At 45.0% G+C, this 14,396-nt stretch overlaps 1 protein-coding gene across 13 annotated transcripts in view; it reads right to left on the bottom strand.

Annotated features, from left to right (window-relative positions):
• The window catches only part of SNAP91 (synaptosome associated protein 91), a 384,555-nt gene that overhangs the window by 119,615 nt on the left and 250,544 nt on the right, over positions 1-14,396 (bottom strand). For all 13 annotated transcript variants that reach the window (XM_029595502.1, XM_029595503.1, XM_029595501.1 and 10 more), the window contains one exon: positions 1,552-1,652. In XM_029595502.1, coding sequence (XP_029451362.1) covers positions 1,552-1,652 — 101 coding nt within the window. The remainder of the gene's footprint in view (positions 1-1,551; positions 1,653-14,396) is intronic.

The following is a 14,396-nucleotide window of genomic DNA, read 5'->3' as shown; positions in this document are numbered from 1 at the left end:
CCAGGAGAGGGTTGGGAAACACTGATTTAAAAAACTCTGTTGCCTTGCCCTAAGTAGTGGTACTAGTCAATTTAAAACTACAAGAATTATGTGCTGATGCTTACTTTCTGACTGAAAAGAAAGATGGTTAGCAGCTCTATCTCCACTGGCTCAGGCAACACAGCTTGATTTCCTGCATTTCTCCAGCTGGTCTACACATACCAGTATTAGGGACACAGAAAACTGCTCTTAGAGAATCATCCTGACAAACACAACTAAACATTCGCTTCCTCTACCACACCGCTGTAGGAGTGGAACGAGGCCAGCTACATATTCTGTTTCATTGTAAACCGGTTTGATATGCATTTTATGCAGGAAAATCGGTATAAAAAAAAACTTAAAATAAATAAATAAATATTGTTGATGGGTCTAAGGTATACCACAAGGGTTTAGTGTGCACAACTGTAGGGCCTTTGTATTTTGCTGTGATCTTGTCTAGGTTGTGAGCTAAACATTTTCTCTGTTGTGCGTTTCAGACTGGCCTGGACCCAGTCATCTTCCCCCTGATCTAGGGACCGGAACATGGTACCTTCTCCTCCTGGGTAAACAAGCATACCAGTTCATCAGTGACTGCTGAAGGACCCAGGTGGGGGACAAGTTGATGACAGAGCAGGTGCGGTGTGTGGAGGGCAGCCACTCCTTGGACGCTGAACTTTTCATGTCTCTCCTTGTTCAACATGATTGCTTGTACGTGGCTGCCAGTACACTTTCACATATTTAGCTGGTATGCTGGTGTGGTAGGTGCTCCGTTAGGATCTAATTGTATGTGCCACCAATAGTTTTTACACACACAGCATGCCCACCGTTTGTGCGCGTATGTATGTGCTGTGTCATCTTGACTGTACATGTTGGGTGCAGTTTACTGTTACATGCAAAGGAAAGGCATGTGCTGCTTATGTGCAGAGTAAGTGGCGTTGCTTAATGTGGCCACTACCTGTCCTAGTCCGTTATCTTTTGGCATCAGTGTAATGTGCTGTCAGAGCAGAGTTAAGGTTTCTGGACAGGTGAGAACCAGCAACTGTTTATCCTCAGGGTGACGACTCCTAGCAGGAAAGCATGCTGAAGGTTTCCATCTTACTCTTTGTTAAGTCCCGCATTAAACTGTGGCTCTCCAAACTTCCTGAAGTTAACACTAGGCTCCGTTTCCCATCAATTATACAATACTCATTTCAGAAAGCACCTAAGAGGTAATTGCACCAACTTATTTTGTGTTATTTTAGAAGATGAGATGAGTTGAGTTTGCAAAGGTTGCACTGCTGGACACTAATTGACCTACTACAATACTGAAATTATACAAAAAAAGGATTAGCTTAAACAAGCTTTGATAACACCAATCTGAATTATATGATTACATCTTATGAATACAAAGCCCTGGTGTAACAGTAAGAAAGATTAAACACTCTCTGAAAAAAACATAAAAATAGAGCATTTTGCTGGTTCAACGAGGATTCAAAAACACTGGTAATAAAGATGACCTTAAATATAGGAGACAATTAAGAAAATATAGTTTACCTCCCCATGAGCTGGCCCCTGTAGAAGATACTGGAGCAGACTGTACAGAGGAGGTGAAATCTGGCTGAAGATCGAGAAGGTCATTGGATGGTCGGGTGGCACTGTAGTAATAAAGATAAACGTTACCTGTGTATGTGTACAATTTCTAGAAAGTAAAAATGAACCCACAAATACATTTTTCTTTTCTAAAAGCTGACTTATCATCAAATCTGCCTAGAGTCATCAGTTTCATGGCTAATGCTCAGTACTGCCAAAGTGAGGCAGGAATTCATTTAAAAATTTCATTAGGCCAGGAGAACTATTACTGAGTCCCTATAGGGGTGGGTTGGGGGAGGGAGAGACGACAATAAAATACTTGTAGGGATAAAGGATTTGGGCTGCCGTGTTAATCCACTTGAATGCCTTTTATAATTCACTTATTGCAACCCCACTACTTTACATTTCTTACTTATGCTATCTTCTGCTCATCTGAATTCTGACCTGAAGAAGGGAGGATCAGTCAAGCAATGCATTAAGTTAGTCCAATGAAAAGGTATCACTTATTTTTGTTTTATTGGTTAACCTTTATTTTTGTGCTTTTAAGGAGACACCTATGGTTGACCAAAGAGAAGCATTCGCAGTAGCTTTAAGAAAAGTTGATGCCTGCTCATAGCCACAGAATGCCCCTACAGCAGGGAAAAAACACTGGAATCCACGCATGACGTATTTCAGATGAGGGTCAAACAAGAAGAAGCAAGGAGATCAGGAGAAGAGACTTGCAGGAAAAGAATAAGGAAAAACAACAACAACAAAAACAAAAGACAATAGCCAGCAGTTTAGAAGACCTGTAACCCCTATTGCTGCTGAGAAGACATTATAGGCTGTGTTCATACTGTTTCCACCATTCTCAATGGGACAATAACAATGAGCCAATAAAGACCAATGTGAGCACCTGAGCTACAAAACTGATTGGGTCTCTCCTGTAATATAAAGACACCTGGGAGACAGAACTGCACTCTCACGCATGCGGATATGTGCTATACAGCCCGAGGAAGCAGTTGCCACCAACTAACATGGCTGTAGTTATAAGCAGGGCTCAATTTGAAGGGGAAATGGCCTGGTACGCAGTCAGGCACTGCATTTCAAACTTAAGTGGCAGAGCAGCAAGGATATTCTTCTCCAGCCCCTCCAGGCCCGGCAGCTTGCAGGGAAGAGAAGGAGTGAGCCTGGAAGCACACAGACGCTGATGCAATAATCTGAACGTTAAAAAAAAAACCAAACTCTGCGCAGGTTTCTGGAAAGTGGGGAGGAGGCATCCCAGTAAGGAGAGAAAAGTGGAGCCCTCCCAATTCTCTGTCACTTCAAACAAGCAGAAAAAGAAAAAAGGTTACTCTAATCCGAGTTAGTGACCATTTCCCAACCTGTGCAAATTAATTCTTATAGCAACTGTATGTTGAGACACTATGTTCCCTTCTTCTTCAGGTGCCTGTCCTTTATCCGGGTAAACGGCAGCAGCTGCCACTACTTGAGCAGGATAGGTACCAAACTACCTGCTATCACTTAGCAGGATAAACTGTTACTTATCCGGGCATCTGGCACTGGTCGCTGCTAGTTAGCTGCATAAATCCGCCTAACTAATGGAGACCCGCATCAGATTGAGCGGTACTTATCATGGAGAGTGACTGCAGCTGCCGCCATTTATCCCGATAAAGCACAGCTGCCCAGAAACTTAACTCCAGCTCTATCTAAAATCAAAAGTTCGGATTTTTTTCTGGAGTGAATCTCGGGTTTGCATTCCTTCCTCCACCCAGGAGCTGAAGACAGGAATCCACCTCCTTCCTGCTCCTACCTCTTTCCCTTCCCTCTGTGTTGGCCGCTCACTGCACAAATGACCCTCTCAGTTGCCGTCATTTAAATACGCGACACCGGCAGGAGGAGAACCCGTGCTGAATCCTCTTTCCCGGTGCAGTCCCAGCAGTCGGAGCTCTGCCCGAGCTGCTCCTTTTCTTTTTTTTCCCTTTTTCTCTCCCTGCTTTCAGTCGTTTATCGGGCCTTTGCATTAGCCCTGGAAACTTAACTCCAGCTCTGACCCGGAGTTGAGTTTCCAGCTCTAAGAAAGGCACGCAGGCCAGATGCAGTCTTCGCATCAAGAAGACACGTTTACTGCCATCCTTGGCACGGGATTTCCATGCGAGGGCGCTAAATGGTACTCTCGTTTAGAAACGCACATTTTCTGGGTGCCAAAAACGCATGACGTTTTGCACACAGAAAATGAGCGCAGAAGTGCAGGCAGAAAGGAGCCTTTGGCTCAATGCACCTTTCCGCATCGGCCTGAAATAGAACAGAACATCAGCTCTGGCTCCTAATCCAGCCTCTCCCCTTTTGTTCCCCCCCTCTGTCCTCCTGTATTGCAGAGAACAGAAAGGGGAAAGATGATACTGAAGCAGACTCTGCAGAGGAAACAGACACAAAAAGGGTTTGAATTAGCACAAGTTTGAAACCTGTAAATGGTATTGCTAATTGCCAAGTCTTCAACTCTGACCCTGATGAATGGAACTAGGGCTCACTTTCAGGCATGTATTATTCACCCCCTTTTTGTATTCATTACCAAAGGCTTAATTTCTGGCAGGACAACCCAGAATAGGTTCATTTTTTCTGGGACACAGAAGAAACAGAACTGAGTCAGAAGTTGCATGGATTATTTATGGCCCCCAACACAGCAGAAGCAGAGAAGACCGGAGTTTGGTGGAGCTCCTTTTCCTGAGAAGGGCAGACACTCAGCTTTGATTTTTGTGCAATTTCCCAGCACAATTTAGGAGACTATGAGGGGGACAACAGCCAAGATAAAAAAAAAAAAAAGACATGGGGTGAACGCCTGTCATCCTCACTGCTTCTGCCTCTCCTGGTTTCCTGCTTATGTTATCATCCCAGGCCCTGCCACCCCTGCTGTTAATGACCATACTAGTGAGAATAAAAAGGGCCAAGAGAACAAATGAAGGGATGGGGGTGGAGAAGTGAGTGAAAGAACTGGAGAGAGGGGAAGGAAAGTGAGTGATGGGATGTGTGAGGGCAGAATAGTAAGGAGGTGGATTGTATGGCGGAGAGAGAAAAGAGTAAGTCAGGGGATTAAAGATGCTGCAGGGTGTGTGAGTGAGGGGATCTGAGGGACTATGAGATGCGAGTGAAATGATCAGGGTGGGGAGCAGTTTCGTGAATGAAGTGATCGGAGGGGGTGGATAAAAGACTGGAAATGGTGGGGGAGGGAGAAAAGAGTGAGTGAGGACAGCATGTGGCGCTGTTCCCTTCCATCCCCAAGGAGGCAAAGAGCAGGTCATGTTTTTGAATTTCAGGCCCTACACTCCCTATCCATGGAGATGGTGCACACCAGGCTGCTCCCATCCCTAAAAACAGAGGTGAGCCAGCTGATTCTGGCTTGAAAAGGAGGCCCGTTCTTCACTGGCCGAAGAGGGAAAGGAGAGCTGTTGGAGAAGGTGCAGAGAGCGTCAAGGATCACCAGGGATTAGAGGTTAGACTTAAGGGCTTTAGGTCCACTGGGGGAAGGGGGGCCCCACAAGGACCACTGGAGTGGGGGGCTAGGGATGGAGAATCATGATCACCCGGACACAGAGAGGAGGAGGGGGTTAGAGGGAGCCCTATTCTCTCTATGTGACTTCTTACCCCAGTAACCCTGCATCTCCAACCCCCAACCATCTATCACCTACCAGTGCTCACTGAGCACGTTAAGAGCGTGAAGAATGTGTGAGGTGTGCGTGGGAGAGAGAATTACAACCAGCCCTTGTCCCACCCTTTTGCCTAGGTCACACTTGGTCCTGTCCCTGCCAATCTCACCACCTTTCACAGTTCTACTTCCATTTTGTCTTCAAATTAAGCCCTGGTTATAAGTCAAAAGTCTGATCCATTATATCAGCTTTTTTCTTTTCTTTTTTTTTTTTTTTTTTAAGTCTCCCTTTTTCCTTGCAGGACATCCCTTTAATTTTCAAAAGATTAGAGAAAACGAGCCACTGGAAGCACCTACCTTTTTTCTAAAATGTTTGCAGTAGCTGCTATTTGCTTGCAGAGCAGCCAATGATAGGGTTTTCCTTGGTTTTGTGGCGTTTTTGTTTTTAAAGCACACCCCGCCCCCTACCTTCATGCCAGTTGCACTCTCATAAGAACATAAGAACATGCCATACTGGGTCAGACCAAGGGTCCATCAAGCCCAGCATCCTGTTTCCAACAGAGGCCAAGCTGCACATTTTACTTTAATTAGCGCCTACCCAAAGGTAGGCATTAATTTCTGCCAGCGCCAGGGAAGTGCACAAAAAAGCAGAGTTAAAAAAAAGTTTAAAAAAAAAAATTTTAAATGGGCCCCCGGCTTGAAAACCGGATGCTCAATTTTGCCAGCGTCCGGTTTCCAAACCCATGGCTGTCAGCGGGTTTGAGAACAGTTGCCGGCAAAATTGAGTGTTGGCTGTCAAACTCGCTGTCAGCCGCCGCTTCTGTCAAAAAAGAGGCGCTAGGGACGCCCTAGTGTCCCTAGCGCCTCTTTTTACCGCGGGCCCTAATTTAAATAAATTAAGTTACTGAATCGCACACCCGCTCTCCCGCGTGGTTTACTGTATCGGTCCACAAGTGTGTGCCTTGATTAAAAGCCAGGAAAAGTAATTTGTTTTTGTGCGCACATGCCTAATTTAAGAACAAAAAACAAAATCACCAAGGAGCAAGAAGTCTGTGTCTTTTGTTTAAAAGAGAAGACCAGGGAGCTAGATATTTTATTTATATTGTATGCTACTTTATGAATGTTTTATTAGGAGTAACAATTCAACACTACACACCACAGAGAGACCTAAGATCACAAAACAAAGGACTTCTAATAGTACCTTCCACTCGGAACACCCATCTAATGCCTATAAGAGACCGAATGAACTAGATCATATATCCTAGAATATTTTGATTATGAACTATAATATGTATACAATGTAGTGTTGAACTAGAAGGTGAATGTTGATACACAGTATATGATCGTTGACCACGAATATGATGTGGATTTTGTAAACCATTGTGATCTTCTTTTGGAACAATGATACAAAAAACTCCTAAATAAAATAATCCGCCTTCATCAAATTCAATCAGCTATCTCCTCTTGGAACGACACCACCAAAGACATTGCAGTCAAAATCTGCCCACTACAAACAATAAATGTAAACCCGTCCCGTGATAATAAAAACGCGTGGTTCACACCAGAACTAAAGAAACTCAAAAACAACCTGAGAATCAAGGAAAGAAAATGGAGAAAGCATCCTTCCTCCTCTTTACTCGCATCATACAAAACATCCATGCACGAATACAGGATTGCCATCCTAAAAACAAAATGCGATTTCCATGCACGCAAAATACACGACTATCAATACAACTCCAAGGCCCTATTCACTCTGATATCAAACCTAATTGAACCTTCCCCCACTCACAGCCCCATCTTTAGAATCCAAAAGCAAATGTGACAACCTAGCATCCTTCTTCCATAACAAAGTCACCAAACTGACAGCAAATTTTCGCCCTGATACAGCCTTCACCATGACACCCCCCCCCCCCCAAACACCACTGCCAACCTTGAATACCTTGAAACCACATCAGCTTTAGAAATCGAATCCCTATTAAAGAAAATCTAAACCTCCACACACCCCTAGACAACATCCCCGCCAAAATGCTACAAACCAACCCCAAAACAATAGCCTCTACCCTCGCAGAGATCATCAACTGTTCCATCACACATGGTGAAGTCCCCTCCTCCCTCAAGCAAGCAATTGTGAAACCCATCGTTAAAAATCCTAACCTCGACCCATCAGAACTAACTATCGCCCAATCTCAAACTTACCACTATTAGCCAAAAATCACTGAAAAAGTAGTCAACCTCCGCCTCACCGAATACCTAGACACACACAACATTCTATCCTCATCTCAGTTTGGTTTCCATAACTTTTTCAGTACAGAAACACTCCTATTGTCCCTCACAGACACCATTCTCAAAGGCATGGATAATGGTCAAGCTTTCCTCCTAGCGATGCTTGACATCTCCTCTGCTTTCAACACCATCAGTCACAAGATTCTCCTAAACAGCCTTACTAACATAGGCATATCTGGAACTGCCCATTGTTGGTTCAAATCATACCTTGAAAACAGACATTTCAAGGTCAAATTAAGCAACAGCGAATCTGACCCCATTAAACTTACCCGAGGTGTACCCCAAGGCTCTGCCCTCTCTTCCACCCTCTTCAACATCTACCTGCTACCCCTCTGCCACCTCTTAACCAACTTAGGCATTATTCACTTCATATACGCAGACGATGTCCAAATTATTATCCCCATCACAGACTCACCAGACAACTCATTAAGAGTCTGGAACAACTTCATCAACTCGATCAACCACCTCTTATCTAACCTCAGTTTGGCACTCAACACCAACAAAACTGAACTCATTATTTCCCACAATCCCACCACACCTTACCCCACACTTACTAGCACATCACCCCTCCCAACCCCCATCACTCAACAAGTACGCAACCTGGGTGTTACCATTCACAACCATCTGAACCATAAAGCATTCATAAAATCCACATTAAAGGAATGCTATTTTAAACTTCATGTGTTAAAGAAAATTAGGCCCCTCTTACACGCCCATGATCTCAGCAGCGTTCTTCAAACCTTAATCTTTGCCAAGATAGACTACTGTAATTCTCTCCAACTAGGCCTCCCCGCCTCCACTATCAAACCTCTCCAGTTATTACAGAATGCCATTGCCAGAATACTCACCAACACCTGTAGAAAAGACCACATCACACCCATCTTAAGAGACCTACACTGGCTCCCGATCTCATCTAGAATTCTTTACAAAATACTCTCCCTTATACACAAAACCTTACACAACCAGAACATCACCTGCCTAAACAACTCTTTCCATTTCAACACCTCCAATAGGCCAACCAGATCTGCCTATAAAGGAACCCTTCACATCCCCTCTCCTAAAACTACACAACGAACCTCCACTAGGGACAGAGCACTCGCAATAGCAGGACCCATCAACTGGAACTCTATGCCTCCGGACCTACACATTGAACCCTGCACACACAAATTTAAAAAAAAATTGAAAACTTGGCTTTTCAAGCTAGCCTACCCATAATACCTACCATTACCATTACTTGTAATGTTATATACCGCCCTCTGAACATATCTTGTCACCAAGTTTTATTTCCGTTACATATACTTTACTTCTACAGCCATCTACTCGCTAGTTTTAATGATATATACTGCACTCTAAGCATGCTTGTTACCAAATTTTTAACCAAACATTGTATATAGTATCCAATATATATATGCCTATATCCACAGTTATATTTGCTCGGCATATAATGCACCTTTCTCTAGTTTCTTTGATATTTACCGTACTCTAAGCATGCATTGTAACCAAATTTTTAACCAAACCTTGTATATAGTACCCAATATATACATGCTTATAATCAACAGTTATGCTCGCTCTGCATATGTTATGCACCTTTCTCTGTTTGCCATGTAACCAAATTGTTTTATGTATTTTCTCTATCATTATTATACGTTCTATGTAAACCGATACGATGTGCATACGGTTATCAGTATATAAAAACACAAATAAATTGGAATTGTGCGGAATATAAATTTTAAAAAATAAAGGAATAGGTAAGTTCTTTTCTACATAAGAAAATAAGATATTTATTTATTTTTAATTTTTATAGACCGACATTCTTGTATAAAATACAAATCATACCGGTTTACATTAAAACAGAAGATGCAGGAAAAATGTTACCTTTGTCAAGATATGCCATACTGGGTCAGACCAAGGGCCCATCAAGCCCAGTATCCTATTTCCAACAGTGGCCAATCCAAGCCACAAGTACCTGGCAATTACCCAAACATTAAATAAATCTCAAGCTACTATTGCTTATTAATTAAAGCAGTTTATGGATTTTTCCTCTAGGAACTTATCCAAACCTTTTTTAAACCCAGTTACACTAACTGCTGTAACCACATCCTCTGGCAATGAATTCCAGACCTTAACTGTACAACATGGTCTATAGCAAACCAGCGTAAATCTTCTACTTGATATTTTTCAACAAACAATAGGTGCAGTCTCCCTGGCATTGCATAAACAGCTCTTATGTTCACCCAAACGCAACCTTAATGATCTTTTTGTCTTCCCAACATAAATTTTTTGGCACAGGAATTGGATGATATAAACAAAAAAAGTGGATGTGCAGATGGTTAAATGATGAAGTTTGTAAGTCCATTCAGTAGTTGGACACCTAAATTCTTTTTATCTGTAATGTTTGACTACAAACTGCAATGTCCACATTTAAAGTGTCCTGTGAATTTGTTTGTCAGTCTTGATGGAAACTTATTTTTCCTTGGACTGAAGCAATGTACCAGGACATAGCATTTAGCAAATGTTGCTTACCTGTAACAGTTGTTCTCACAGGACACCTGTTACAGGTAAGCAACATTTGCTTTCTCACAGGACAAGCAGGATGGTAGTCCTCACATATGGGTGAGTACCGAGCTGAGGATGTCCGAGTATGCACCAAATGTACCCAGGTGTGCAAGGCACTAGGACTGGGGTGAAGTTTGGCCGAGGGCATCCTGAACCCTACCGGGCAGGCGGAAGGGTGTTGGTACGTCAAGTTGTGAATAGGTTACACAGGACAGATTGCCCGAAGATGGAATCTTGTCCAAGCAATAGTGGGCTGTGAAGGTATGGAGAGAACTCCAGTGGCAGCCCTGCAAATGTCAGGAAGCGGCACCGAGCATAGGTGTGCTACTGAAGTTGCCATGGCTCTCACAGAGTGTGCTTTAACACGGTCCTGAAGTGGAATGCCTGCTTGCTGATAGCAAAAGGACATGCAGTCCGCTAACCAGGAGGAGAGAGTCTGCTTACCCACAGGCTGCCCCAATTTAATGGAATGGAAAGAGACGAACAAGTGAGTGCTTTTCCTGTGGGCAGCTGTACGGTCTAGGTAGAACGCTAGAGCCCGTTTACAGTCAAGGGTATGCAGAGCCTGTTCTCCTGGATTGGAATGGGGCCTGGGAAAAAAGGTAGGTAGTATAATGGATTGATTGAGATGAAACTCTGATATTACCTTAGGCAAAAACTTAGGGTGAGTGCGGAGTACTGCCCGGTCCTGCAGACGTTTAGTGTAAGGTGGATAGGTAACTAGGGCCTGTAACTCACTAACTCTGCGAGCCAAAGTGATTGCCAAAAGGAAGATCACTTTCCATGTGAGATAGCGAAGTTCACAGGATTGGAGAGGCTCGAATGGTGGTTTCATGAGCCGACCCAAAACCAGCTTGAGGTCCCAAGAAGGGGCTGGAGGATGCAGTGGAGGCTTGAGGTGAAGCAAGCCCTTCAGAAAACGTGTTACAAGGGGTTGTACTGATATGGGAACATCACAGACACCTTTATGGAAGGCGGCCACCGCACTAACATGCATTCCGATGGAGGAAGTTTTTAGACCTGACTCCGACAAGTGCCAGAAATAGTCCAGAAACTTCGTGACTGGGCAGGTAAAGGGGTCAAGGGATTGAGAAGAGCACCATGACTGAAACCTGTTCCATTTGTAAAGGTAGGATTTTCTCATGGAAGGCTTCCGGAAAGCAACCAGGACATGGGATACTGATTCAGAAAGGTTAAGTGGCTGAAGGATTAACCTTTCAACATCCAGGCCGTCAGGGACAAGGCTTGAAGATTGGGGTGACGTAGGCACCCGTCGTTTTGAGTGATCAGAAGCAGGTCCTTTCCCAAGGGAATGTGCCTGCAAATGGAGAGATCCTGAAGTATTGGAAACCACACTTGGCATGGCCAGTGAGGTGCTATCAGGATCATGGTTCCCTTGTCCTGACAATTTCACAAGAGTCTTTGAGAGAAGTGGAAGTGGAGGGAATGCATATAGGAGACCGGTTGCCCATGACAGGGAGAACACATCTCTTGGCTGATAGTGTTGGCTGCGAGTGAGAGAGCAGAATTTCTCTACTTTGCGGTTTCGAGGTGACGCAAAGAGGGCTATTTGAGGGTAACCCCATTGTTGTAAGATCGAGTCCGCTACTGAGGGAGTCGAGAGACCACTCATGCGGTTGAAAGGTGTGACTTAGCTTGTCTGCCAACACATTGTCCACTTCCGGCAAGTAGGTGGCCCTGAGGTACATCGAGGGAGAGGGCCTCCTCCTATATCTGCACAGTTTCCTGACACAGGAGGTAGGAGCCCATATCTCCCTGTTTGTTGATGTTCCACATGGCCACCTGGTTGTCCGTCTGGATCAGGATGACTTGGTTGGAGAGGCGATCCTGAAATACTCAGAGCATAGCTGATTGCTCGAAGCTCCATGAAATTGATTTGGTGTTTGGCTTCCACTGAAGACCAAGTTCCTTGTGTCTGCAGATTGGCCACGTGTGCTCCCCAGTCGAGGTTGGAAGCATTGGTGGTGAGAGTTATTTGAGGGTCTGGAGCCTGGAAGGGCAAGCCTTGAAGGAGATTGATCTGATTTTTCCACCAGGCAAGAGACTGACGGAGTGAGTCGGTGACATGGACAATGGTCAACAGGGGCTGAATGCATTGAGTCCATTGTGACCTTAGAGTCCACTGCATGACTCTCATGGCTAGGCGGGCCATTGGGGTGACCTGAACTGAGGACGCCATGTGTCCCAGTAGGATGAGAAAGCGGCATGCAGTCGTGTAGCGCTGAAACTGCAGCTGGTGTGCGAGAGAGATGAGAGTGAGAGCTCGTTGTTGAGGTAGAAAAGCTTTTGCCTGCGAGGTGTCCAAGTCTGCTCCTATGAATGATAAGGTTTGAGATGGGACTAAGTAGGATTTGTCGTAGTTGACTAGAAATCCTAGGGAAATCAGAATGTGTAAGGTAAGATGTAGGGACGACAGAGCAGTTTGCTGAGTGGGAGCCCTGATCAACCAATCGTCTAGATAGGGGTAGACATGAACACCTTGAGTCTTGAGGAAGGCTGCAACTACTACGAGACATTTTGTGAAGACTCGTGGTGCAGACGCAAGGCCGAATGGAAGCACTCGGTACTGATAGTGCTTGGGGCCTACCAGAAATCTCAGGTATTTGCGATGAGATGGAGTTATCGCAATATGAGTGTTTGCATCCTGGAGGTCTAGAGAGCAGAGCCAGTCTCCTCTTTGTAGAAGAGGAAGAAGAGAACCCAAGGTTACCATTTTGAACTTTTCTCACTGGAGGTACTTGTTGAGGGCACGTAGATCCAGAATTGGATGAATGCCTCCCGATTTTTTGGGGATTAGGAAGTACCGGGAATAGAACCCTAGGCCGTGCTGAGAGTAGGGTACTGGTTCTATTGCCTGGGACTGGGGAAGGAGGGAGACCTCCTGTTCTAGAAGGAGGGCATGATCGGATGTTCTCCACTTCGGTAGAGGTGGGGAGTCCGGTGGGATGGAGAGAAAGTTGAGATGATAACCTTGAGCGATTATCGCTAGGACCCAGTGGTCTGAGGTGATTGAGTGCTACCTGTTGTTGAAATGGCACAATCGACCTCCCACTGGTATGTGAGGCAGTGGAAGCTGGCTGCTGCTCTCTATGCAGGGGTCAAAAACCGGAAGCAGGGCCCAGCTGAGGAGCTTCTTGTGGCTTTTGTTTTCGTATCTGACGACACTGGGTTTTTTGAAATGGTCTCCTAGAGCGAGTTCTAGCCGGTGGTGGGTAGGACTTCTTCGGACGGAAGAAGGACTTCTTAGTGTCTTTTCGGAAAGGCTGTTTGGAGGAGTACTCAGAAGGCATCAGAGAGAGCTGTCTCAGGGTCTCATGAAGGTCCTTGAGTTCTGCCACCATTTGTTGAATCTGTTCGCCGAACAGATTGTCTCCTACACAGGGCAGGTCGGATAATCTGTCCTGCACTTCAGGGCGAAGGTCCGAAGACTTGAGCCAGGCCCATCTTCTTGCCAAGATAGCGGCTGCAGACACCCTGGTAGCAGTGTCAAAGATATCGTAAGATGATCTTATCTCATGCTTGCCCGCCTCAAAACCCTTGTTTACTAGGGTTTGGAGCTGATCTTGAAATTGCTGAGGAAGGGAGTCTGTCAAGTCTTGTATCTGCTTAAATAAGACCCTGTTGTATTGGGTCATATAGAGCTGATAAGAGGTGATTCAGGAGATGAGCATTGAGCCCTGGAAGACCTGGCAACCAATGGCATCTAGAAATTTTTGCTCCTTGCCTGGGGGAAAAGAAGTGTGGGGTTTTGATCTCTTTGCCCTCTTTTGGGCAGATTCTACCACCACAGATTGGTAATCCAATTGAGGTTTTTGAAAACCTGGGGCTGACTGTACCAAATAAGTGGTGTCAGCCTTCTTGTTGACTAGAGCAACAGAGCGAGGGTGTTTCCAGTTCTTTTTGAGGAGATCTAGAAGAACTTGGTAAATAGGGATGGAGGTTATTTCCTTGGGAGCATCCAGGAATTGCAATAGCTCCATCATTTGATGCCTGTCATCTTGTTCGGTGTGTAATTGGAAAGGAACCAATTCAGACATCTCCTTCACAAAATTTATGAAGGAAAGGTCCTCTGGAGGAGAACGCTTTCTGCTTTCAGTAGGAGAAGGTGGTGAAGGCAGGTCATCGGTGTCTGGTGAAGAATCATCAGTCCAGGTGTTGTAGGGATCAGCACCTGCCCCTCTAGGAGCCCGAAGGGGACTGGATGGTGGAATCCCTGAAGGTCCTGGTCTAGGCTAAGAAATCGAAGGAATAATTGGAGGCACCGATGATGGCATCGAAGGCACCGGTGCAGGCATCAAGGGCATCGATGAATGGATTGGTGGCACCG

This window comes from Rhinatrema bivittatum, chromosome 3 (genome assembly GCF_901001135.1).
Source record: "Rhinatrema bivittatum chromosome 3, aRhiBiv1.1, whole genome shotgun sequence".
Classification (NCBI taxonomy): Eukaryota; Metazoa; Chordata; class Amphibia; order Gymnophiona; family Rhinatrematidae; genus Rhinatrema; species Rhinatrema bivittatum.
This window is presented reverse-complemented; position numbering and strand designations above follow the sequence as displayed.